Below are 25,107 nucleotides of genomic sequence, written 5' to 3'. Positions count from 1 at the left end.
GTCTTGTTAATCTTTTGATACGGAAATAAGGCCATATTTGGAAAAGCTTGGCCGTTCCCCTTTAATATAACAAGGTCGTTATTGTTTACGAAATACTCTCCACAAGATCCGAAAAAACTGTTTCTAAAAACCGCGAAATTCATTTCGACGCGTAATGAACTTTCGCGATCATTTCGGACGTAAAGGAGCCGGAGAAGATCAGAGATGCTATTTAGTTTGTCTCGGAGTCGTGGCGAGCGCTGTAGTCAGTCAGGACAGAGCGCAGCGCGCTCTTCTCGAACCGCTAGTTTTGAGTCGCCAGCGCTGACAGAAGGTCCGACAATAGCGAAGGCTGTCAGAACTGCCGGCAAAGATCGTCGCGTTCGTTCTGGGTGCGGGAAAATTTCAATCGTGCAGTCCGAGATCCTGGGTGATTCCCGAACGGAAGAGGGGTTGACGGAATCCAACCCTGAGCCGTCCGCTGTGCTGGAGACCCCCGACCAGGGCATGGTTGGCGCCGTACAGGTCGAGCGCGACAGTCCACCGGACCATGACCAATCCTCCTTCCACGAAACAACTGCGACTTCGACGTAAGCTATTTCACGATAATATTTCATTTCGTGTTGTTGAGAACATTGGTGTAATTAAAGAGAATGCTAATTGGCGTATTTTTACCGGGGAACAAGTTAAGAACATACAACAAATTATTTTAAGCGCTAAAATGATTAAAGTCTAATTGATATTGATGATCAAGGATGAAACCGAAAACCCTGAAATACTTTTACCGATATTATGCAAAATTGACTGAGGTAAATTAAATATTGTACACTATGAATGACAAGTTTAGATAAATGTTACTTTTTATAGGTATCTCTGTATTAGATTCATTTATTAAAATAAGATAAACTGTGCATTAAGGTAAAGTTTTTAAAATTTTTACTTTCCCTATTTTCGGGATTCTTACCAAAAAAGTTAAAATTTTCCATGTTCACAACAAAAAGAAATTTGTGGCGTTTTTGGGTTTTTTTAATACATAATTAATTGAATTCCGAGTTTGGGTGGCGTTGCCTTTTCTAAGCTCAAAACGTTGATACGGCTCTGAATATATCAAAATAATTAAAAAGCAAGTTTAAAGACTTATTTCTAATAAAATTGTCCTTTTTAGGTGTTATCAAGTTGTACTCCATGACCTTCACTTATTTTTATGACACGCAATATTTATTCATAAGTCGGCTTTATTTGTATTTGTTTGAAATTGGGGCGGAAAACGATAATTAAGTTTAGGGACAAACCTTCAACTGTATTGGCAAAAACGTCTGTTTGGTTTATATATAGTTGGGCTGGTGTTTTTTTTTTTTGTAAATTTTAATATTTTAAACTATTTATCCAAAATATCGAAGATTGAAGAACTGTGTATTTTCAGTACATTGTAGGTCAACGTACTAAATTTAATTTATAACTATAAACGCGAAGCTTAGGCTGAAAGATACAATGTGTTATCTCTCGTGCGAAATGCGGTGCCAATAGACCGAGTCGAAAATTGCGTACAGGAAAACAAACATTTAGGAAGAAGCACTTATAGAGGTGCGATTTTAATGTCTTTATTTATACTAGATGGCGCAATTCACACTTTTTTGGAGGTGAAGGAAATAAATAATTACTGATTTTTATTATAAAAACCTACTTTTAACGCTATTTTAGGGGATGTTTTATGTTCAAACTATAATAAAAAATTCAATTTAGAAAAAACACATACAAAATTAATAATTTTGGTGGTTTTTAGATATTAGAAACGTTAAGCCACCGATGGAAAATGTATAATTAGAACTTGTAGGAGTGTAGATTGTATACAATAAAGCTACGTCTGCAATCTTACAAGTTTTCGAGGGGTGGCTTAACCTGCCTAATTAAAAATTTGGACTTGACAGACTGTTGGCGCCATCTGCTGAGTCGTTAGGTATTTAAAAATAAGTCTCTGATGAAGTTACCCTTATGAAAGGACCTTCTACATTGACAAATATGTATCGCTTTATGCGCTATATTTAAAATAATGAAATGGGTAACTTTTACCTATACAGCTGCCCAATTAGTAGCATACTAATGAGAATGTTTTAAAATACCGTTAAATGGTTGACGAACTAACAAATGAAGAGGGGACTGAAGTACACGCGATCGTTAAAAAACTCTAACGACCCACTATTTGATTCGACTCGTTACTATTGTAGGCCTACTTGATTCCCAAATTAAACGAAGAAAGAGAAACCGCTCGTTATTTTAACGTCCAACGTTCATTTGTCATCAACGACCCGTTTCCCAGTTTCTCCGAATAATCGCCCTTAAATACGAGACGTCGGGGACCCAACGGAGCGGGGGGGGGGGGGGGCACTGTTTCCATTTTAATTAAACACCGGCCCCTTTGTGTCCTATCTTTGTCTCCTTTTGAGATGGGTTACCGTTTTGAAAGTACTTGGTCGGGAAACGAAGGCGTTGTCTTTAGGACGCGTTTCAAGGCGTTTCCGCTCATCCATCGCTCGTCGCTCCTCCCGCCCGTTGAATAATTTTGAAAAGGATTCCGCGGTTTAAACAAACGCGCCAGATAATAAAGACATTTGTATTGTTATCGTGTCCGTTGTGTCGGGCTTATTCTGGTCTACGTTTCCCTTTGTCAAAAGTGACAATTGAATTTCGATTCGCCATTTGAATCGATACGGATTTGGAGTTCGTACGGCGTTATCAATAGAGATTCGGACGCTCTATTGTTCGCGGTGTCAAAACGCTTTTTTTTTATTAATTTCGGGGCGAAATATAAATTAATAAATTCGTTTAAGAAGAGGTCGAAGATCTTCCGTAATTAATCGTTTATCCGAGTTAAGCCTTTCCTAATAGGAAATAAGCGAATTGATGAGATAGTAAATGGGGAATTTGAGAGAAATCGGTCACAGTGGATCCGCAATTGCCATTCTAAATTCGATTCCACTTTCGAAACGAGGAAAAATCCAATTTTCTCTCGAAGATCGCGAACACTCTCCCTCACCATTCGATTTTCAATCTTTCTTCTTTCGCTGTCGGGTGACGAGGTAGTTTAAAATAAAGTTTGAAAATTAGGGCCTGTCGCCTTTAATGAAACTCTTCCGCGGTGGTCTTCGCGCGGAAAAGGTCTCCGAGAGTGACGAGAGTTTTCAGACCAACAATCGCGGCGATTGTTATTGGCAAGAAGTCCTTTTGCCTAGCTCGGGTCGTTTTAAAGCGAGTGCTCGAAATATCTCCGTCCTCCGCCAGCATCTGGTATAAACCTGAGTAATCACCCGCGAGACTTTTCATTCGACTTTCTCATTTAGTTAATGGTAGAGACCGGGATCACTGGCAAAGTAGTATTAAGCTAATGGAACGGGGGTAAAGTCTGCCTCGTTGTAGCTTCTTTCCAAGCTCGGACTTCTTTCGTCTTTAGATCCTTGTTAGAACGAACTACAGTTAGAGGGTATAAACATCATATTTTTTTTATTACTATTACTCTTCGTAGAAGACGATGTATTGATCTTTTCCAATCCCACCCACGCGTTCGGGTTCCTATCTAGCGTTTCTACAAAATTATTACTCCTTTATGAAAGGATACGTAATTACATATACGTATTACCAGAGGTTTATAATAGACCTACTTCGTTGAAACGGCCTTTTAAGACCCTGAAAGAGGCTTATCGTCTGTACCCGCCGAAGAGACTTATCTATTCGCTACGCCTTCTTTTGGTTGCAGTCGAAAACCAGAGTAGGTAGCGTATTAGCATACTCGTTTAGTAGCTATAGTAGAGCTAGCTCACTCGGCGGTTAAACGCTCGTTTAGATACGCAATAGCCAATATCCTTATTTTTATACGATAAAAGAAATGACTAATAATGAAAAATAATACTTTTACAATTTTACTGTTTAATATTATGACGACTATTTGACTGACAATTTCAATGTTATCAAAATATATTTATTTGAACGTTTCAGTGTATGAACAATATGAATAATATGAATAATCTTCGGCTATCAATGTAAAGGAGGTACACTACCGGAAAATGCTTTCTTTAGTTTTAGAGATTTCATCTCAAAATGGCACATTGATTAAAAGCTCTTTTTCAATTGACATAATCGCTTCAAAGTTAACGTGTCCAAGGGAGATCTTCGCCTATTTTTCATATTTTTTAATTTTGAAAAGGATCTTTCACGACTAACTCGACTAAAAGACAAAGTTGTTAAATATTCGTACGCCACAAATAAGTTGGTATAAGCCGCCGAATGCGGGTTATATTTGTAAAGTAAGACAACCATCACAAACTCGGTTAGAACATGAAGTTTCCTTTAAACTTCCCGATCTCGGAACTGAATGACTGAACGAGTATCACGGTCGCTGGAATATTCGCGGTAAATTTCTTTTGTTTTTGAATGAAAAGTTCCCTTTAAATAATTTCACAAATGAAAGGAGCTCTTTCTTCAAAATTTCTTTGTACATTTACGAAAATATTGAAATCTCAGATAGGGCTTCATTTGGAAAACCTGACTCTTGAAGTTCTCAAAATTCTAGTAATTAGTTTCTTATTATTTGAAAAACGTTCGGTTAAACTTCCGAGTAGCTGATCTTGTATGGAGCTAAAATCTTCCACTCTGTAAGATCGATTGGATTTTCAAGTATCTCATCAGATCATAGTTTGCCGAATTGTTTTATCTTTCGTGTCCATTTTCCATTAAGGGAAAGACTACAGTGGCCATTGTCTACATTCGCGCTATTTCAAGCGGAAATCTTTTAATTTTGTATTTTAATTTAGAAAAATAATATTTAAGTGTAGAACAGCCTCTTGTTTAGTGCTTAAAACAATTTTGACAATTTTAAATTTTAAAGTAATTAAGTTATTACGTTTTAATTAGGACCCCCGGAGCTAAACAAGTTGGGCAAGGGCCCAAACTACCCTTTAGTTAGGACCTTATATCTCGTTAACTATTAATATTAGAATTATCAAAGTTATTTTAAGCACTAGAGGAAGGTTCAGCTTAATAAGAAAAATATAATTCAATTATGTAATTGTTAAAACAGAAACGTTCAGCTTGAACGAAAAAGAGGCTTTTACTGTATTCTTCCCCCATAAAATGTTATCTGGCAGCTAGCTGTGACGATTAGGGCCGATGTAAGAAAGGTTGCCCAATGACGTTACCTTTTCAACAATCTTCGTAAAATCCATCTTATTAATTTATATTTTAAACTTTTCAACCATGTTTCGAGCAGTAAGGAAATCTCAATTTCTGGTTTATAAACATTTCGCGACCGTTCCAGCTTCCTCAAAAATGGTCAAAAATATATGAACCATCTGAATGACTTTTAAATTGCAAATAATTTGAAGATGGGAGACCGCTTCCGAGGTGCTTTTTAGGTCCAATTTTCCGGATTCTGTGATAAAATGTAGCGCGGTTATTACGGTGCAATGCAGAGGATCTTCTCCGAAAACCCACATAATTACTTTCTTGCGAGCCCATCATCTTGTTTCACCAATTTTTTGTAGACGCCGAATTTTTTTTGAACCAAGAGTACTTTTATCGCTTATTTTACTCCGAACGTCCATTATTTTACAAGAGTCGCCGAAGATAGCTAGCCTATTTAAAAACCCAAAAAGGTTTTTAGCTTGAACCTAAATATCGCAGCTATCACAAATGCAAAGATTAAAGAAATGACTATAACACCAAATATAAACACTATTTTCGTTTTCTTTAGCAATTTACGCTCTTAACTCTTTATTTTCGCTTTTCATATTTGCACCTCCATCAAAAGACTCTCCGATGCAATTTTCAAATTGTAAACCCGGTTCACCAAAACATGTAGCATCGCGTATAGTCTTTCAATAATGTATCCATCATAAATGTATGGCGGACAAACAGCGGCTTGATCAGAAGCACTGATATCTCGCGTACTGTCTACTTGCAAGCTAAACACTGTCAGCGAGGAGACGCGCAATTTCAAGAAAGGTTCCATGATTTACGGATTCATCGTCTATCCCGCTTAAAGTTTCATTCGACGAAGTGCCTCGAAATGGTAAATTTTGGTGACCAATTAATTTAACGACATCGGTTAAATAGTAATAGTAATCAGCTAAGCTAATACCATGAAACCGCATTGGCCTAATTCAACTAGTGACTTGCGAAGCCAATTAGCGGCGGCCGGGTTAAATTGCCTAGGAGGGTGGTCGCACGCGAGTCAACAGCTCCCTTAACTTCAGCAAGTTTTCATGGAAAGTGGAGAAATTACATAACCAACGCGAAAGAATGGTTCCGAGTGTTCACCCGGTGCCAAGAAGTAATATTTTCGAGAAAATGGACCTACAAGTTATTGTTTATATAGTGTTTGTTGATATAATGGAAACTTTTCACCTGTAAACAGAACGGCGTGTTTTTCCTAAGCCTTAATACGTCAAAAAAGCTACATGGTTAAAAGGAAACACTTGTTGCATACCGTAGAGGTGAATAGTTTTCATTATTTCAACAAGCGCTATTTACACAGTAGCTTGCAGGTCCTGGCTCTCAGAAATAATACTTCTTGGTGATATCCTAATTGAAGATGTTTTATTGAAGCGCCTATTACGGGGTGTGATCAGACTCTAACCAGTGCTTCCACAATGTAGGGAATTTATCCTTTTGTATCGAATTAATCCTATTTAGGGAATTTAACCTTTCGTAGGGAATTTATCCTTTGGTAGTATATAGGGAATTTATCCTTTGGTAGTATATAGGGAATTTATCCTTTGGTAGTATATAGGGAATTTATACTTTGGTAGTATATAGGGAATTTATCCTTTGGTAGTATATAGGGAATTTATCCTTTGGTAGTATATAGGGAATTTATCCTTTGGTAGCATATAAGGAATTTATCCTTTGGTAGCATATAAGGAATTTATCCTTTGGTAGCATATAGGGAATTTATCCTTTGGTAGCATATAGGGAATTTATCCTTTGGTAGCATATAGGGAATTTATCCTTTGGTAGCATATAGGGAATTTATCCTTTGGTAGCATATAGGGAATTTATCCTTTTGTAGGGAATTTTCACTTTTCAAAATTAGAAACGGGAAAGGTTTCCGAAAAAAGGAAAAAGGAAAAAAGGGAATTTACGTATATTTAAAAAAAACAATGAAAATGAGCACTATTTTCAACCACAGACCAGTAGGATGTTAGTGATCCACTTTTCAATGAAATCAACATATTTTTCATTGTTGTTCGTTGACAAATAAGTATTATACTTTTTTTGGTATAGACACGGATACATGTGTGCTATAAGCGAATTGGTAGTTTCTCGGTACCTGCATCCACCAAATTGAATTATAGTAGTACTATGTTAAGATTGAACGAGGTAAATTTTGTGGAATGTTTTACATTTAAGGGGGAAGACTACAGTGGTCATTGTCTAGTTTCGCGCTATTTCAAGCCGAACTGTTTTATTTTTGTGTTTTAACTCTTAAAATTAATATTTATGTGTAGAACAGCCTCATGTTTAGTGCTTAAAATAATTTTGACAATTTTAAATTTCAAAGTAATTTAATTATTACGTTTTAATTCGGACCAAAGGAGCTAAACAAGTTGGGCAATTACCCAAACTACCCTTTAGTTATAGCCTTAAATCTCGTTAACTATTAATATTAGAATTATCAAAATTATTTTAAGTACTAGAGGAAGGTTCAGCCTATTAATAAAAATATATTTCGATTGCGTAATTGTTAAAACTAAAACGTTCAGCTTGAACGAAAAAGAGGTTTTTACTATAGTCTTCCCCCTTAAGAGGGGAAAAAAGTGGGAATTTTTTAGATAACTTAGTACAGGAAAAAAGGAATTTCAAAATTTCCAAAGTGGAAGCACTGGTGGTCAAGACCCCAACAGTTTTCCCTTCGAAAACCGAAGACGGACGCATCCACGTAAGCCAACCTCAGAGCGTTGTTAGCAATTTCTCGTCTCATTTTTAACAATACTCGATTTTACCCCTCGTTAGATATTTCGCCGAAGGTGATTTATTACAAATATTTGCTACTATTATAAAAAGTGAAGACCGTGACTGACGTTTTCACCTTTTTACGTATTAAAGTTTTCGTAAATATAAACTTATATAGCTATAAGGATTCGATCAGTGACGCGTGGGTTTCCCTCTCTCCCTTTTCGGCAAACCTCAATTTCCAGGAAATTGAAGTCCTATGGCTTCTGTTAGTTTAAACACGGATCAGTCAGTAGTTAAAAGGTATTCAGCGAGCTATTTTCGAAACCGTACGTCACCGAAAAAAAAATGCGCGAAGTTTCGAAAGTCAGCATTTTGATTCGCGGAGGTTGGGGTGTTTGGAAAAAAACCTAGTGCTGGGAAATCGAATAGTTAGGGCATTAAATTACCGAGTTCGGTTCTATTTTCAGTTCCAGAAAGTTACGGTATACCCAAAAATAACCTTTTTAGCCCACCCTTGATTAACCCTCGGCAAAATACTTATCGTAATACCATAAGTTAATGATACCTCTAAGTAGACAAATGGCTATGCTGCCTATGGCGGATATGCTTGTCCAAATCGACCTATGTCTCTCCGTACTGCGTATCAAAGTAACCTTAACATACACTTGGAACTGCCGAAGCTGACGTTTCTTTAATCCCGTTTGGTGCAAGGCTAGCTTGAACTTCCCCAAAATAAATAAATTTCGGTATTCCCTTAGAAAATGTGTTCCCCCCACAGAGGCAAAAGAACGTTTTTTTTTGCTATTGCTTTATTTCTCTCAGCCCAATATAGTTTCATTCTCGACCGCACAGCGGCGCTGGGTCCGAGATATTTTTAAAATCTTTCATTTTCGCGGGAATCGGAGAGACAAGATTTGACATCACATTTTCTGGACAAAGATTCCACCTTGAAAGGGCTTATTTGTCTACTTAGAGGTATCATTAACTTATGGTAATACGTCTCGTTCGTCTCGAGAACCTTTGTAATATCCGTCTTTTGTACGAACGCCATCAACCAACAGGTGGCGCTGATTTTCGATAAACCTTTAGTAGATCTTTCCTTCTTTCCCTCCCCCCTTTCCTGCCGCGTTCTGCCAACGGAATAATAGATAAATCTAAAAAAAGCCGACGAACTCTTTCGTGATCCGATCAGAAAGTCCCGTTCTCCCTCGACCTCTCGAACACGTTTTCATATTCAATGTTTCCTCCATTTTCGAGAACGAATAATGGCGAGATACCTCTTAAGTATCAATCGCGGAGCCATTATGACGCGAACAATAGCGCGCGACGGGCTAGTTTCTATTATTTTTGGTATTTGCGCGAGAGAAACTCGCGAGATAATGAAGCTGGCCCGGAGTGGAGAACTGATAATGGGAACATCTAGTTCATCGATTAAGACTGGATTTTTTTCTTTCTTGGCCATCACGGATGAAAGTACACAAAGTGTCTTGTTCAAACACTCCACAGGTGTACTTTATCCCTATCTCGAACGACTTCCAGCCCCAGTCATCCCCTCCGTCACAAGCACCCAACAGTCACACTCCTCACCCTCGTTATTCTTCGACGTCTTCGCGTGGTCATTTTATCTTCAAAGTCGATTCCGAATATTTTGAATATTTATAGGTTTCGCGTTTGACCCCTTTAAACTTTATGAAACTTAGGCCTTTGCCGCGGTTTTGGAACAGCTAGGCTTCGGTTAGCGTTTAATGGAGCAAAACCCGCGTAAAGAAAACGTAAAATCGATACCATTTCGATGATTTTGCGCGGAATAGGTATTGAATAGGATCTAACGACGCTTACGGAAAGAGAGGCCCGCTCCTTTCTAGAGAAATAACTCCGTTTCATTTCAGAGACGGTTACGCGAGGTTTGTAGTTTTACACATGTTTGCCGTTTTTGACCTATTTTTTGCCTACAATTTGGGTAGTGGCGAATGAATAAATCTTAATTTTCCCACTCTCCAATTTGGGATCTCTTTTTCATCAGGAAGGAGCGAAGGTCACGCGATATATTTACATTTATACATTTTAAAATGATATGAAATAAAATAATAATATCCTTCCATATATACGGATCCCTGTAGTATCAGGGAAGAGTAGGGCTTGTTAAATAATGCGCGTAATGTTTGTTTGTATATATCCTAATTAAAATTAACTTTAAAATTTTGTTAAATGAAAAACCAATTAAATTAAGTGTATAAATAAAATATAGAATTGTTAACGTAAGCTTAAACGTGAATATAAACTTTTAAACCAAAATGTAAAATTGTAGTCTTTTAAAATATCATATTTTTCCATTGTATATATATGTAGTGTTTTTTCCCTCGTAAAAAGGGCACGGATATAGAATATTGATGCTAAATAATAGCCTGTATAAACCTGGCGGAGTGGTTAGCACTTTCACCTCGCAGCAAGTGGAGCCGGGTTCGATCCTAGCTTGTGGCACTGGGTGAAAACTCGGAACAACTCCTTCTGCGTTGAGTTTGCAAGTTCTCTCCCCACTGGTTTAAGGGGTTTTCCCCCAAGCTCTTCGGTTTCCCCTTCCATAAAAACTTGTTGAGGTTAACGGTAATAGTGAGTGTAGGGAGCTGTTGGCTCGATCGCGTGGCATGCAGGGCTTGCCACCACCCTCCTACGCATTGTAACCCGGCCACCTGAATTAATGGCTTCAAAAGTCGCATGATGACTTAGGCCTAAGGTGGTGCCTTGGGTATTAGCCTAGCTGATTATTATTATTATTATTATATATATACCAGAAAGTGACTCGTCACCACGCTCTCTTCCGATAAAATGGAAAACCCACAAATCACTTAGTATTCTTCGACAAGGGTATATATGGGGTCTGGAGAAATCCCAAGTAGAATGGTCAGAATCTTCAAACTGTAGTATATAGTGTAGTTAATAGTCGGGCGAAAAGTCCTTTCGCAAAAGCGAATTAAATAAAAAATAATGTCGTTTCCAAATGAAACTTTGTCGTTATTTAAAATGACTTGTAGTATAGTATAGTACCGCTATCGATTATATTGTATTGGAAGGTCAATATATGACGGTCTTCACCTCGCACTATTTTCTCTTTACAACCCTTTTTTTGGGAAAAATCAACGGGAGCCAGCGTTTGTTCATGTTTCAAGCGAATAATATATATTAGCGGGATAGGTGAATGACTAATTCTCTCGTAAGATATATATTATTTACAACTGGTAAAACTGAGATGTATTTACAATATTTAAATTGTTTAAAGTCAGTTATGATTTGGCAGCATTCTTCTTCGGCCCCATCGCGATAGAATCTGTTTCGATTCTTTTATGGCGTCCCTGTTTAGAGGGACTGAGAATCCAAGGGAAATGGTGAGCGGGTTTAAAATGCTAATCCGAAGAGTTTTAAATTCCTCGACCCACAGGGAGGGCAAGATGGATCGTCACCAAAGAGCTGAAAATTCCATCACCGTTTTCTCAACTACATTTCTCCATTCTCAATTGACGAATTTTGAAATGACGTTTTAGCGCGCGACACTACAGAAACATGTCTTGGGCACACAGCCTTCTTTGCGTGCTTTTTTGACCATAACATGTAGAGGTATTTTCACGCGCAAAATGAATTTTAAAAGCCGTCAATAGCAAGATGACCGACTATGACCAAAGCGTGGGCCAAGTCCCATTTATCCGTTCTCTTAGTCCAATTTTTACGGGGTAAGCTAGGAGCAACAAACAAAGCACCCGACACAAGGAGAACGCAACCCGTCAAAAGTCGTCTATTTTCATGTGTACAGTTTTCATTGGTTAGATGCTTTAGCGCCTGCTGTCGCCAGAAGGGGAAAATTCCGAAATTGTCTTCCCCCTTTCCGTAAAACGCCCAGCGTAAAGGATCGTCCAATGAAATTTGTACACAACACTGCGTTAGCGTGTTTAAAGGCTTTCTCCTTGTGTTTGTTGCTTCTAGATGGCAGGTAAAAATTTTTCGCCACGCGCTCCTCATTCACGTGAATAAGGCAGCTCAACTAATTTAATTTACTTTTTTCCATTTCTCCTTTGATCGCGGCAAAGTTCCCTCCTAACGCCCATTTCCGAACCGCCATTTGAGCCCAGTCCGTGGCTTTAGTCGTTGAATACAAAAATGGAGTACAGGGAGCAGACAACATTTACGATTTCTCGTCAACGTCTGACCAAATAATAGACGGTTAAATAAAACCCATTCAGTGATTCGTTAGGAAGTATTAATATATAGAGCGTGGACGTGCAAGCTACTCTTTATATGGTACTTTGTAAGGGTTGGTTTTCAAAATGGCAAAACACCGCGATGGTAATAATAATAATCAGTTAGGCCAATACCCAAGGCACCACCTTAGGCCTAAGTCAGCTAGCAATTTTTAATTCCTTTAAATCAGTTGGCACGGTTATTTGCTTCATGCCACGCGAGCTGACCGCTCCCTACACTAACCAGTGGCGTAAATAGCGCCCCGCAGACCCCGCGGCGCGGGGGGGGGGGGGGCGAACGTGTATGATTGAAATCGGTGCTATTTAAAAGGCCCCCGAGTTTTTTTCGCGGGGAGGGGGGGGCGGAGTTCCTAGTTACGCCCCTGACACTACCTATTACCGTTAACCTCAACAAGTTTTTATGGAAAGGGGAAACTGAAAACACCGGGGAAAACTCCTGTAAACAGTGGGGAGATAACTTACAAACTCAACGCTACAACGCAAAACAGAGAGTGAGCTGACGCGAAAAGCTTGCGTAAGAACCAAGATCATATAGAACTAGATTCGAATTCAGAGAGCTTTCTTAGGGTACGAAGTTTATATTATCTTGGGTTAGGCCTAACGGTGATTTTTGCGTCAACTCCCAAAAATCGAGCTAAGCCTAACCACCTAACCGATATGTTTTTCATTGGCACCGAAAAAATTGAGAGGCTCAGGCCTAACCGAATTTTTTACGTCAACGCTATTCGAGCGACGCTATTGCCCCTTTGGAAAATTAAAACCAGGGATATAAAGGCTGGATTTGCCAGGATTTCACTAGGGCAAAAACGTCACAGCGGTGAGAGTCGACGCAAAAATATTGCATTAGCCCTAATGAAAACCAGAATTTAAGTAAAAAATGCCTTTATAAAATGAATATCGAACCTAGTTGGCTTGGTTTGACTTTGGTATGGAGTTTCTTTGGCTAGGCAGATAAATATGGAAATATTTCATACAGAGATCCCAATTTCGCCACGGTGTGTTACCAAATGATTGAATTGGTCATATAGCCTACTTAAACGTGAAAGTACAGTTTTTTAGTATAATTTTCATCTAAATAAGAAAGTTTTATAAAATTACGTTTAACGAGAAATGTATTTGGTAGTTATTATTTTCGGTAAAACAGAACTGACAAGCCGCTGTAAAAAAATACTTATGTCGAGAAAATTTGGGTCAGCTCAATTTATTTTTCTAATTAAATTTCTCTGAAGATTTTATCCACTTAGCGAAGGACTTTATGAAGGACTTTTTTCACAGTTGATTAAAGTTTTATCCTTTTAAGGATGCCGCAATTTTTTTTATTAAAAAGTAAACGGTGCCACGTCTTTCTACGTGTATAAACGTTGTATGTGACAGTTTTAATTATTTTCTATTTATTCCTTTAAAGTTCATAAACAAATATAATTAGCATCGATAATTTCATTTTTGACTTACCGATTAAAAGATTGAGATTAAATGTGTATTACCAGAAGTATATAGTATTATCTCTAACGAGAAAAGTATCAATAGAAATTGAATTAATAACTATAAAGACTATTTTCAATGGTTGCACTCCAAACCGAGGATGGTGATTTTACAGCTAACGTACTTCCGTTTGCGTGAAACGTGTTTTGTACCTGAGTAGGTACACGATTTAATAAAATAAATGGATACTTCTTATTAAAATAAATATGATATACTTCTGGAATTTCGAAACAAATTTCTGTTGACAATTGTTTGATCGAAATTTAATTTTTGAATTTAAAATTAACGAGGGTTTTTGCGTTTTTATTGAAAAAGCAATAGCTCTAATTGAAAAGATTTCAATTAGGACTATTGGTTTTAGGAGAAGTTTTCATCGTCAGAAAGATCTATTGACAAGTACGCGAATGTGTGTTTCTTATTATCTTGGGTCTGGTCGAATATATTAAGGCGATCCTCGTGGGGGATCATTTTTATTACTTCCTTTCGTATCGCCATTTGTACGCGAGCTTAACCGACATTGAAGAAGAAGCTTAGCGACATTGTAAAGTCTATCTTGTCTCTACCTATACTAGCTTTAGTCTTTGCCCAAATTTAAAATCAATGCGATGACGGAATCGATTAATGCAGACGCAAATGGAAAAAAATTCCGCAGTTCGTTGCAACTTTGTATCTTTTCCAGACTTCCTTCCGTAAGACTTTACTATGTACGGATGAAAAATAAAGCTACTTTTTAGGTAGAAGGAAAATGTATTTTCAACAACGTTTACGACTCTGATGTCATGTTTTACAAATTGTAATGAAGAAACCACGTCCCTCGCTTCAGGTAGCTGCGTCTGAGATTAGTTTGTGAGCCTGTACGAGTATGGACGCCTATTTTTCGTACCTTTTTAATGGTACAGGTTTTCTCGAGTTTCGTGAAAGTTTTAAACTGGAATACATAGTGTTTTAATGATGTTTATTCGCTGATAAACTTGTATTTTCTACACTTATCCTGATACACGCGATATTATCTCTCGTATCTTTAATATTTATTGGAATTAATTTCAAATTACCAATAGTGAGAATTATACTACAGCCAAGTTTATTGATTTTCACTCACGCTAAAGGATAAACACATATTTTTACTTTTAATTTCTTAGTTATAAATAATTCACGTTTATGAATTATGAAAATGAAGGTAATGTATATGCGGGAATAAAGCCTGACAAGAATACGTATACTTCATAAGTAACATAATAGGTATGAGTATGACACTTTGCTTAATTTTCTAGTAGGTCGTTTCTTCATAGTGACGTTGAAAAATATCAAATGTATATAGTTCCATATATATTTTAATTTACCCTCTCGTTCAAAATTACCGTTATTAATGGCTTAATGAATCAAAGACGATAAAAGCTTACATGGTCGGTAATTATATGATTTGCGCTTCTATCAACTAATTATTTAAATTTCCTAAATTTTACCTCTTTTTTTTAGAGTTGGTAATAGGTATTTTTTCCGCAAATCGGAAAAATAAAAATTAAAACATATTAGTTTTTAAGAGTTTTTATTAGAGGTTTAGTTGAATTTTGGATTCGACAAAATGAAGCGAAAAGCTAATCATGCATGGAATAAAAACCTTTTTTTTCTGAAAAATACGGAAAAAAGGCCTCGGTAATTTTCTGACCAATAGGAAAAAAAGAAAGGATTTGGTAATTAATTCTTCTCAGTAGCCAGAAATTCATCAAGGGGGGGGGGGGTCTACGCCACTGATTCTTCTATTAAAGTGTCTTTGGCACGGAAAGGAGTTGGCAGGAAAAACAGGATGGACGAGGCTTCAAATGTCATACTGAATATATTTATTTGAAAATGAAGTTAACATTTTTTTGTTATCCGCAATAGCGTTTATTGCATAATTAATTTTTAATCCGCTTGAAAAGTAAACAGAGACGAAAGCCCATTGAATTTGAATAAAATGGGTATTGTATATAGTCATGTTTTAGTTTCGTCCAACGAACCAAAAATGAAATTTTTTCGGTTGGAACTTTTCGCTTTGACGGGGACTCTACTCTGAATGAAGTTGACACGGCACTCCAATTTAATTTAATTAAAAAGACTCTGCCTCAAATATAATTAAGGAGTATTTTAAAAAGATTTTTGGAAGCTCATAGAAAATTAGCTGGAGTGGAATCGAATGAACGACTAGTATTTCACTGACAGTTGTATCAAGTTGAGCGGGTCTTTAGTTTTTTTTGTTAATCGGAATTAGGCTTAGGAGAGTTTCTCTAGTTAACGGCGCTACTATACGCGTATACGTTTTAATCCTTCGAAACGAGGCAGTGTTACCAGATGACCGAATCTGTTCTAAATACAGTGTCGACTCTAAGGACGTCAACTAGAGAACCTAATAGAACGTATTGATTTTAAATCAATCGTGAGCCGGAAACCCATCTTAACCAACGAACTATTGGTGGATCTTAAAATTCATTTTGCGCGTGAAAATACGCCGCCATGTTAGGGTATAAAACCAGGTAAATAAGCCTGCTATACCTCATAATGTAAAAGTATTGTCGCGTGCAAAAACGTAATTTTGAAATCTGTGAATTCAATTCTTGACCCGTTTTAAATTCAAATGAGAATGAATTCCACGATTTTAAGGATTTTCAAATGTGTACTTGAAACCTGTTAAATGTTAGCTCATATCGTGTAAGCGTGTACCAATCTCGTCTAACTTATCTACAATTCCGAATACCTTTCGTAAACCAACACAATAGAACAATTTTCAATGGATAAGGAAATGACTTCCTCTCCCCAATTGCAGTTTCACCGACATGACAAAGAGAGAAAAGAGGGTTGATTCACGTTAAATCCTTCATTGGATGATAATGGATCATCTCCGGAGACTACGAGTCTACATTCGCGTGTCGCTCCAAACCTATATCGTGCCTAAAATAGTGACGTCGGTTGATCCGTGTCTTAAATCTATCTCGACAATCGCGTGCTTCTGTCTCTCTCCCTCCAGAGGGGGGAGAGCGCTATAAGGACACTTTGTCCCGTCACTATGCTCCGTTTAGCCCCAATCACTAGATCAACTGACAGTTTAGTTAACTGATTCGCGACCCTCGTCCCTCTGAACTGTCCAGTGAGCTATTTGGTCCGTAATCGCGTTCGTGGCCCCTCTCTTCGCTAATTATACGAGGATTGATCGGCCGCTCGTTATTGCGCGCTCGTTATTTCGGCTTAGAATAAGAAAAATCACACGGTTCGTAATTAAATTCCACAGTTCCTTACAGGTAAACTAAACCTACCGAATTTGTTATCGAGGGAAAATAAATGGAGACATCTACGTTCACTGAAAAATGCAAATTAAGTCGCTCCCGGACTTGTTCGTATTATTTAAATTATTTCGAAAATATACTTCGAAGCGTACGCCGCTTTTAGAATAGGGATTTATTTAGAGTACAAATTATTATCCTTACGCGTTATTAATCAAACGCGTTCGGATTTTCAAAATTAATTATTTTCGTTCGAGATCAAAAAGAATGAGTGTCCTTGCGTTCGTACCAAGGATGTAATCGCCAACCAGGGAAAAAATACAGTTTTCGCGTCGACTTTACGACCCCTCGCTAACCACTCTCTCGGCCTATTCATTTTTAACACGGTGTGCGCGAACTTGCGGCATTATACGCTGGCGTCTCCGAAAAATATCGACTGAAGTAGCGAAAGGCTTTCGTGAATTACGAAAACAGCTTGGTTCGCCTTCTAAATTATTCATCGTGAGAGGAATCCGTAACAACGGGGGATAGTATACGCTTGCTCTTCGTCTTCGTACCTTCCGTATAAAATACCAGATTGAGCCGAAGGATAAAAAATAAAGGATACAGGGACAAGGTAAGAAAAATGGGACTAGCCCAACGAGAAATCCCCCGGAAGAACTCTTAATAAACCCGGATCTCTTCTTCGGTTTTTTCCGGGGCCCTTTACACCCTTACCCTTATTTGTTCGCTTTATTCCGATCGTCGCCGGAGTTCGTTATTATCCATAGACTAGTCGGGCTAAGCGGGGTACAGTCCGCGTACTCCACGCCTGGGCCATAGGTGCTCCGGAGAAGAGGACGAAAGGGATACGCGGAATTAAGCCTTGGCCAGATATATTATGTTTTCGGTCCTCGACTCCGATCGATGCTAGAGAGGCTGCAACTCGGGAAGCTGCCAGATTTTATTTTATGGAAGACAAGCGACGCTTAATCCACGCTCGACCCGGACCGCCACTTTTGTTAATTGTACGCGCACCCAGAGTATATGGACAAACTCCGAAGAGTTTTCAACGAACACCTTCTTACTTCCAGTGATGGGCACCGCTCCTCTCATTGTGAGCGCTTTTGTTATTATGAGCGAAACTGAGTGGCAAAATGTTTTTTTAACCGCGAAAAGAGAGTAGCGCTTATTTTAACGCTCAAAAAAGAGCGAAAAGAGAGGAGCACCTATTTTACCGCTCAAAAAAGAGCGAAAAGAGAGGAGCGCTTATTTTAAATCTAAAAAATGAGCGAAATGAGAGGAGCGCCTATTTTACCGCTCAAAAATGAGCGAAAAGATAGGAGCGCCTATTTTACCGCTCAAAAATGAGCGAAAAGAGAGGAGCGCCGATTTAACCGCTCAAAAAAGAGCGAAAAGAGAGGAGCGCCTATTTTATCGCTCAAAAAAGAGCGAAAAGAGAGGAGCGCCTATTTTATCGCTCAAAAAAGAGCGAAAAGAGAGGAGCGCCTATTTTATCGCTCAAAAATACGTGAGCGTGAGTGGATATTAGGCTAGCAAGTGCGAGCGGTAAGTGAACTGAGCGGCTCTTTGACGAAAATTCCCAACACTCCTTACTTCGTTCTTCGGTACAATCTTTTAACTTCGGTGTTAAACGAAAGACAAATCCAGTCACTGGCATTCTGGATCTCTCAGTTTTTTTCTTAACAAGAATGAAAAGTTGAAGCTTATTAGACAATAATTATAGGCTCTTCTTAAGGTTTTAAGGGAAAAAGAGATTTATCTTGGCACGTGATGTCGAGACGATTAATTTTGTTGGAAAAAACAAATGAATTATAAGTGTAAAATTATCTCAGCACTGGTTTGTATTGGCGTGGTCCACCTGTCCTATAATTCATTCAAATTCTAAAATGTTAATACATTTTATTTCACATGTAACTAGTAAATTTAAGCGTTAATTATGCGTAGCATGAAAATCTAATCAGTACTTGTATATTTGCATAGTAACGCTATTAATCAACACCAAAATTTAATAAGTTTATGTTTTCGAAAATGCTTGGAGATATTTACAGTACATTATTACCTACATTTTCCCGTTTTCGAAAGCGTTCAGATTCGGAAGTCGCAAAATGAGACCATTTGGCTACCTTCTAAAGGTACATTGGGTCTTAAACTGAGTTTGGAAATTAAAATCTATATTTATATATAAATGATGAAGACTCTCCTTCTAAATGTTGACTTCGCCCGAGCTAAGATGTATTGCTACTTAAACACTTTTACAGGCGTATGTAGGCCAAATATAGGTTAAATATTTCTAAATTTTTAGTATACTTAAAGCGATCTTTCACCCACTCCAATTTAAAAATGCACATATTCGCGGAATAAATATTTAACTAAAATCGAATTTTATGAAAATTTGAACAAATCTCAAATTGAGACGTAGCCACAAATTTGAAATTCGACCCGAGATATCTGAGGTCAAAGATAATTCCATGTAAGTCTATGGACATTTTTGATTTGAGATTATGGATAAATATTCACCCTTCAGTCGTTACCGCAGATTAAAATTGCATTTGCTCGTCAGTCAAGACAGCAGCTTAAAGTAGCAAGTGTGGAGGATTGCATTTGTGAATTTCCATTTAAATCATTGAAGCGAAGTGCGAATTTACCGCAAACAATTAGAGGAGCCAGATTCTGTCCCAACTTGTGGCACTTGTTGAAAACTTTAAACTACTCCTTCTACGTTGAGCTTACCACCGTGCACCCTCCTACGCGGTATAAGAATAATAATCAGCTAGGCTAATACCTAAGGCACCACCTAAGGCACAAGTCTTCTAGCGACTTATAATGCCTTTAAATAGATGGCCCGGTTACAATGAGTAGGAGGGTGGTATAGCAAGCCCTTCATGCCACGCGAACCAAGAGCTCCCTACACTAACTATTACCGTTAACCTCTACAAGATTTTATGGAAAGGGGAAACCCGGCCACCTGAATTAATGGCATTAAATGTCGCTCGATGACTTGAGCCTAAGGTGGTGCCTTGGGTATTAGCCTAGTTGATTTTTACTATTGTACATTTTGAACTTCAATCGAGTTTCATAAAATTTTTAATTTAACAAAACAAGCTTTGCTAAATAAATTGGATTACGTGGGCTTAGATAAATAACTTATAGTGATATTTCTGTTATAACGATGAAACTCCATTTTCCATGACTTAGGCCAAAGTTCGAATTTTGAAAATGCAGTAACCTGGCTCAATTAGCCTTTTCAGTTTACATAGAGCCACGTAGTGGCAAATACGATAAGCTCATGAACTGCTGGATTTTCGTCTGCTAAGCAGACGATTTTTCAATTAAGCGTCTGCTTAGCAGACGAAAATCCAGCGGTTTATGAGCTTCTCGCATATGCCACTACGTGGCTCTATGTAAACTGAAAAGGCTAATTGACTGCATGGGAAAACAGTCGAGTATCTGAGTCTTGAGAGACAACCTAGTTTTATAGTTTGAAATTCGCTAAACTTTAGACATTTATTACACCAAAAATATTTTAAACCATTTACTTTTATAAATCTGAATATTTAAATTCGTTTTTGGAGATAAGTAGCCATCGCGAAGTAATGGCATTAACGCTTAAACCAAATGAGATAGTGACGTAGCTCGTAAGTCTCTGGGAATTAATGAGTTTTAAGGGTTGTTTGCATCGCGGCCGAAGAGCTATAATTCTCGTTTCAAGGGCATCGCGCCCTTCTAAATGCCCTGTTTACCGCGTAATGCACTCGCTCTGCGGCGCGCACGATAAACGCTCGATGCAGTCTCGGAGGACAACGAGTCTTCGGCCGAGTATGGCGAAAATAATGTTTAGTTTTTATGGGTATATACATCTCTCGGGCCTCGTCGGCTGAACATCCCCTTCGGCTCGTTACTCATACTCCGCAATATATATAATAATAGACGTCGAAATGACGTTGTTTATTAGTCGGAGAAGTCGTACGTGTCTAGCGAACGCGAAACGACCTATCGGCGCTGGGAACCGCTTTTCCCGCGTCAATTTATTCGCGCGATAACCACTTTTAGGCTTTAATATATACGTCGCTCCCTCACCTAGCTTATTATTTATTTTATTCGCAGCACGCAGCTACAAGCGCGGCCGCCATTTTATTAGCCGTAGTATACAAAGCGTTGGTCACGTGGCGGTGAAAGTACCCTATGGTCCTTATATCTATAATCTAACCGCGGTGGTGTTGATATATATTTTGGCAGCGAGGGTAACGACGACGAAGTCTGTTAAGTACGAAGAGGGTCCGCTTTGTTTCGGCGAAAAGCCCCAATTGCCGATTCAACGGCCTCGTTCATCCCGGAAGCGGGCCTCGTCCGCAATTCCCGGGGAATCACGACTGGAACGTATATCTATTTCCTGCGCTTTTCCGGGCCTCGCTCGTCTTCGCGACTGGAAATATTAGTCCCGGCATAAAGAAGAAGAAGAAGGTGTTCGCGCCCGGATAACTCCCGACGCCTCCCCCCCCCCCTCCTCCAGTCACGACGACGTCAAATTGCAATTTGATCAACTGTTTTCTACACAGACGCGTCCCCGAGATCCGCGCCTACCTGGCGCGCTAATTTTAATCTCACTCGGCGGTTTTCGAAGCTTTATAGACGCCGCGTTTCCCGATTCTTCATCCTTGGCCGGGGGATTTTATTTCGCGTCTTCTTCGTATTGGGAAGTCCGAAGCTCTTCCTGGCCAATGATCCGTGTATGGGAAAAAGTGTATTTTTCAAAAGGCGACATCTCGCGGGAGAAGGGGGAAAACACTCTTCTCCCCGTTACTCTTTCCTCTGCCTAGCTCGGTCCTTCAGCTAGGAGGGGTGGGGGGTGGAATAACGGATGCCCGCGAGAAATCTAGGCCCTTTTATAAATTGGAATATGGAAATACGGAAGAGGCGAGGGTGGACAGTTTCGCGGGCCGTCTACAGAAGGATGAATAGCTCGCAAAATGTAATAGGCCTTGAACCGACGCGTTTTTTCCAATCTGACGGAGACCCAATGTCTCCCGAATATATATTTTTTGTCTCCGCCGAGCCTATTGGGTGGTCAATACGCGGAACGTATTGACCAGTGTACGAGTCTACATGTAGCGGCAACCAAATTAATACGCGGTATACAACTAAATATCGCGGACGTTTAACTGTATTTCGTAGAAGCCCCATATTGTTTATCACGTCCTTTGTTTTGGTTTCAGGGTTTTTCCGCGAAACGAGGGAAATTTTTGGAGTTCGTAAAGTCCGTATTTTACGGCCAGCGTTCGCGATCGTATACGTCAAGCGTAAGAATCCTAGCCTATCGACTATGATCGTTTCTACAGCGTTGTTTTCTCTCATTGTCTCATAAAAGCGTCAATTTACGAAATGAGAGATTTAAGAGTGTAAGCCGGTAATTTAGATGAAATGTCGTCATTGAAGCTTTAAACCGCCAAAAGCATTTTTGGCATAACATTACGGAGAATAAGAACGCGAATTACGTCGAGCATTATCCAGGGTTGCCACACGTGAGGGAAAACAGGGAAATCAGGGAAAAGTCAGGGAATTTAAAAATGGGCTTAAAAAGTCAGGGAAATCAGGGAAAAGTCAGGGAATTTAAAAATGGGCTTAAAAAGTCAGGGAAATGTCAGGGAATTTTAAGAATTGGTAAAAATACAGGGAAAAGTCAGGAAATTCAATTTTATCTTGGCACTTTCTGAAGGTAATTTAACTCTAGATCTATGACAAATTCCACGATTATCATTTATGTTTGGCTAATTTTTCAACATTGCAATAACCTTTTTACTGAAATATAAGTTCATCTAAATTTATTAACTTCTGATAAAGTAAAATATAAAAGAAAAATTTTGGCCTTAATAAGTCAGGGAAAATCTGTTAAAATGGTCAGGGAAAACAGGGAATAGTCAGGGAATTTGAATCTGAAAATTTTGTGTCAACCCTGTAATATCGGATAAACTCTTTTTAATGGTTATCGAGTCATTCGTCCTTTTTCGAAGAGAAAAGCGTGACTCGAATTGATAGATCGGGTACGTCTCTGCCCACGCCCGCGTGTCGCCCAGTCGGTTACGGTACAATAGAACGCGGCCTTTCTTAGGGCGTGTTTTACGTTTCGTGGTTTCGTCATTTTTCTTTACGAAAAAAAAACCGACCTTTCAAAAAAATTTGATATCTCTCTTACCGCGGCTTTTTCCCCCGTCGATCTTATATCGCGAAAGAAGGCAAAACGCTGGACGTATCTTTTGTAAGCGGCGTGTTCGTCTAGATAATGAAATATTGAAAGTTAATAACTTCGTAATGACTTTCCCTCCCGAACAGATGGGCGTTTGTTCTTCCGCGCTTCGGGCTGTCCCCGCTTTGTTATTGTAACGGAACAGGACTCTCTCGGAGACGGTCGATTCATAATCGGCGTGGTCCCCCAAAAGTGTTTCTCAATCTGTAAGGAAGTAAAGGCGGAAAAATTTGCATATAGATCATCTTTTTCGTCGCCAATGCAATAAAATTCCCCGAAATTGGGGAAAAAGCTTTTTGTCGGATTAAAAGTCGAAATACTAAGCCGAAATTTTGAGAATTAAAACTAGGCAGTATAGAAAAATTTCCTTCCCTCGTGTAATCCTTTAAAATATTTCTAACGTCAATTCATATACAGGGTGGAAGCCTCAGCCGTGATCCAACCTCAGTACTTCTCCTAGTACACTAGAGTACTGCGGGTAAAACACTTCTACAGGCGCTGGTAGGCCAAAAATAGACCAATGGGAGAATTGGAAGCCTCAGCTGTTGTCCAGCCTCGGTACTTTTCCTAGTCTAAAATTAGACCAATGATAGAATTAAAAGCGCATCTTTCCAATTCTTTTTCGGGCGATTGGATAAAGATGCGCTTAAAATTATCCTATTGGTCTATTTGTGGAATACCAGCACCTGTAGAAGTGCTCGACCCGCAGCACTCAATCAATCAATTTCTCTACCGGCTTTCAATATCTGAAGTTTCACGAACAATCGCTCCTGAAGAAAGCGAACAAGTTATCAGGAGTAGCGCGTCATGTGGGATATCACTCGTATAATATTTACTCCACTACTCGAACAATTTGGAAGGCCGTGGGCGTACCAGCCCTGACATATGGGAATGAAGTTATCAAGATTGACCCCGAGGTCCAAAAACACCTTGACCGGACCCATCGAGTTGGTCTAACTGCCGTTGGTGGTAACTTTATAACACCGAAGGCTAGCGTAAAAGGCGAATTGTCCTGGTCCTCGTTTCAGGAACGCGAGGCAAAGAGTAAATTAAATTATTTGGGCCGCCTTCGTTACATGTCGCAAGATCGACTGTCCAAACAAGTCTTTGACTACATTCGCCTCACCGGCACCCACACCAAATGGCTCAAGCGACTGACGTATCTTGATCAGTTATACGGACAGGGCTCTAACAGAGGAGAGGCGACGAATGAGAGAGAGTGGCGCGCCAAAGTTGGCAAGGGTGTACTGGAGAAGGCCCAAGCGGACTGGGTGTCCGAGGTGAAGAAACACCCCAGCCTAGTCCTGTATTCCTGCAAAGAATCTCCGGCCACTGAAGCGTTCTATTCCAATGGCCTCAGAGGCCGTCTGTTTTTCCAGGCCCGCTGTGGAGCCCTCCCCACGGGCCTTGGGTATTAGCTCTATTTAAAAAAAAAAATGCAGGAAATATTTCAAGAAAACCCGGCTTGCCTTCTTTGTGGGGCGCCAAATGAAGACCTCCTTCACATTATCCGAGATTGTCCAGAATTAGATCGCGCCAGAGTGGAAGACCATCGACGGTTAACGCTTAAATCTCTCCTCGCGTTTGATAATGAGCCCGATATCCGGCTGATTGATAATACAAAAACGCTTCTGAAGCTTTGGTGGACCGTTCGCGGTGAAAAAAGAAAGGCTATGCCATAGTGTTTACCCCCCCCCCCTGACCGTGTTATAAGTAATAGTTTACCATTTTGTATATATTTGTATATAGCACTTGTTCATTTAACCGAAGTTTTTTTTGGTTTTTGTTTTTTTTAACACCTTTTTTTATATTAACTCGAAACCTATTATATCAACGTTTCTTATTGTTGTTTCTGTAATAAAATTTTGTACCTGCGAGCCTTTGCTCCTCCCTGATTTAAAAGGGATCTTATGGGTAAATAAAATTCATTCAATTCATTCATTCATTCATA

General features: G+C 39.0%; 1 protein-coding gene across 1 annotated transcript in view; it reads left to right on the top strand.

Annotated features, from left to right (window-relative positions):
* The first annotated feature begins 204 nt into the window (after positions 1–204).
* Positions 205–25,107, top strand: part of LOC149932861 (arrestin homolog) — a 66,401-nt gene continuing 41,498 nt past the window's right edge. Inside the window, exon 1 of the mRNA XM_090157194.1 lies at positions 205–569. Within this exon, the coding sequence (XP_090013320.1) occupies positions 205–569 (365 nt within the window). The remainder of the gene's footprint in view (positions 570–25,107) is intronic.

This window comes from Leiobunum rupestre, chromosome 8 (genome assembly GCF_980474605.1).
Source record: "Leiobunum rupestre chromosome 8, qqLeiRupe1.1.hap1, whole genome shotgun sequence".
NCBI classification, from domain to species: Eukaryota; Metazoa; Arthropoda; class Arachnida; order Opiliones; family Sclerosomatidae; genus Leiobunum; species Leiobunum rupestre.
Note: the sequence above shows the minus strand (reverse complement) of the source record. Positions and strands in the feature narration are given on the sequence as shown.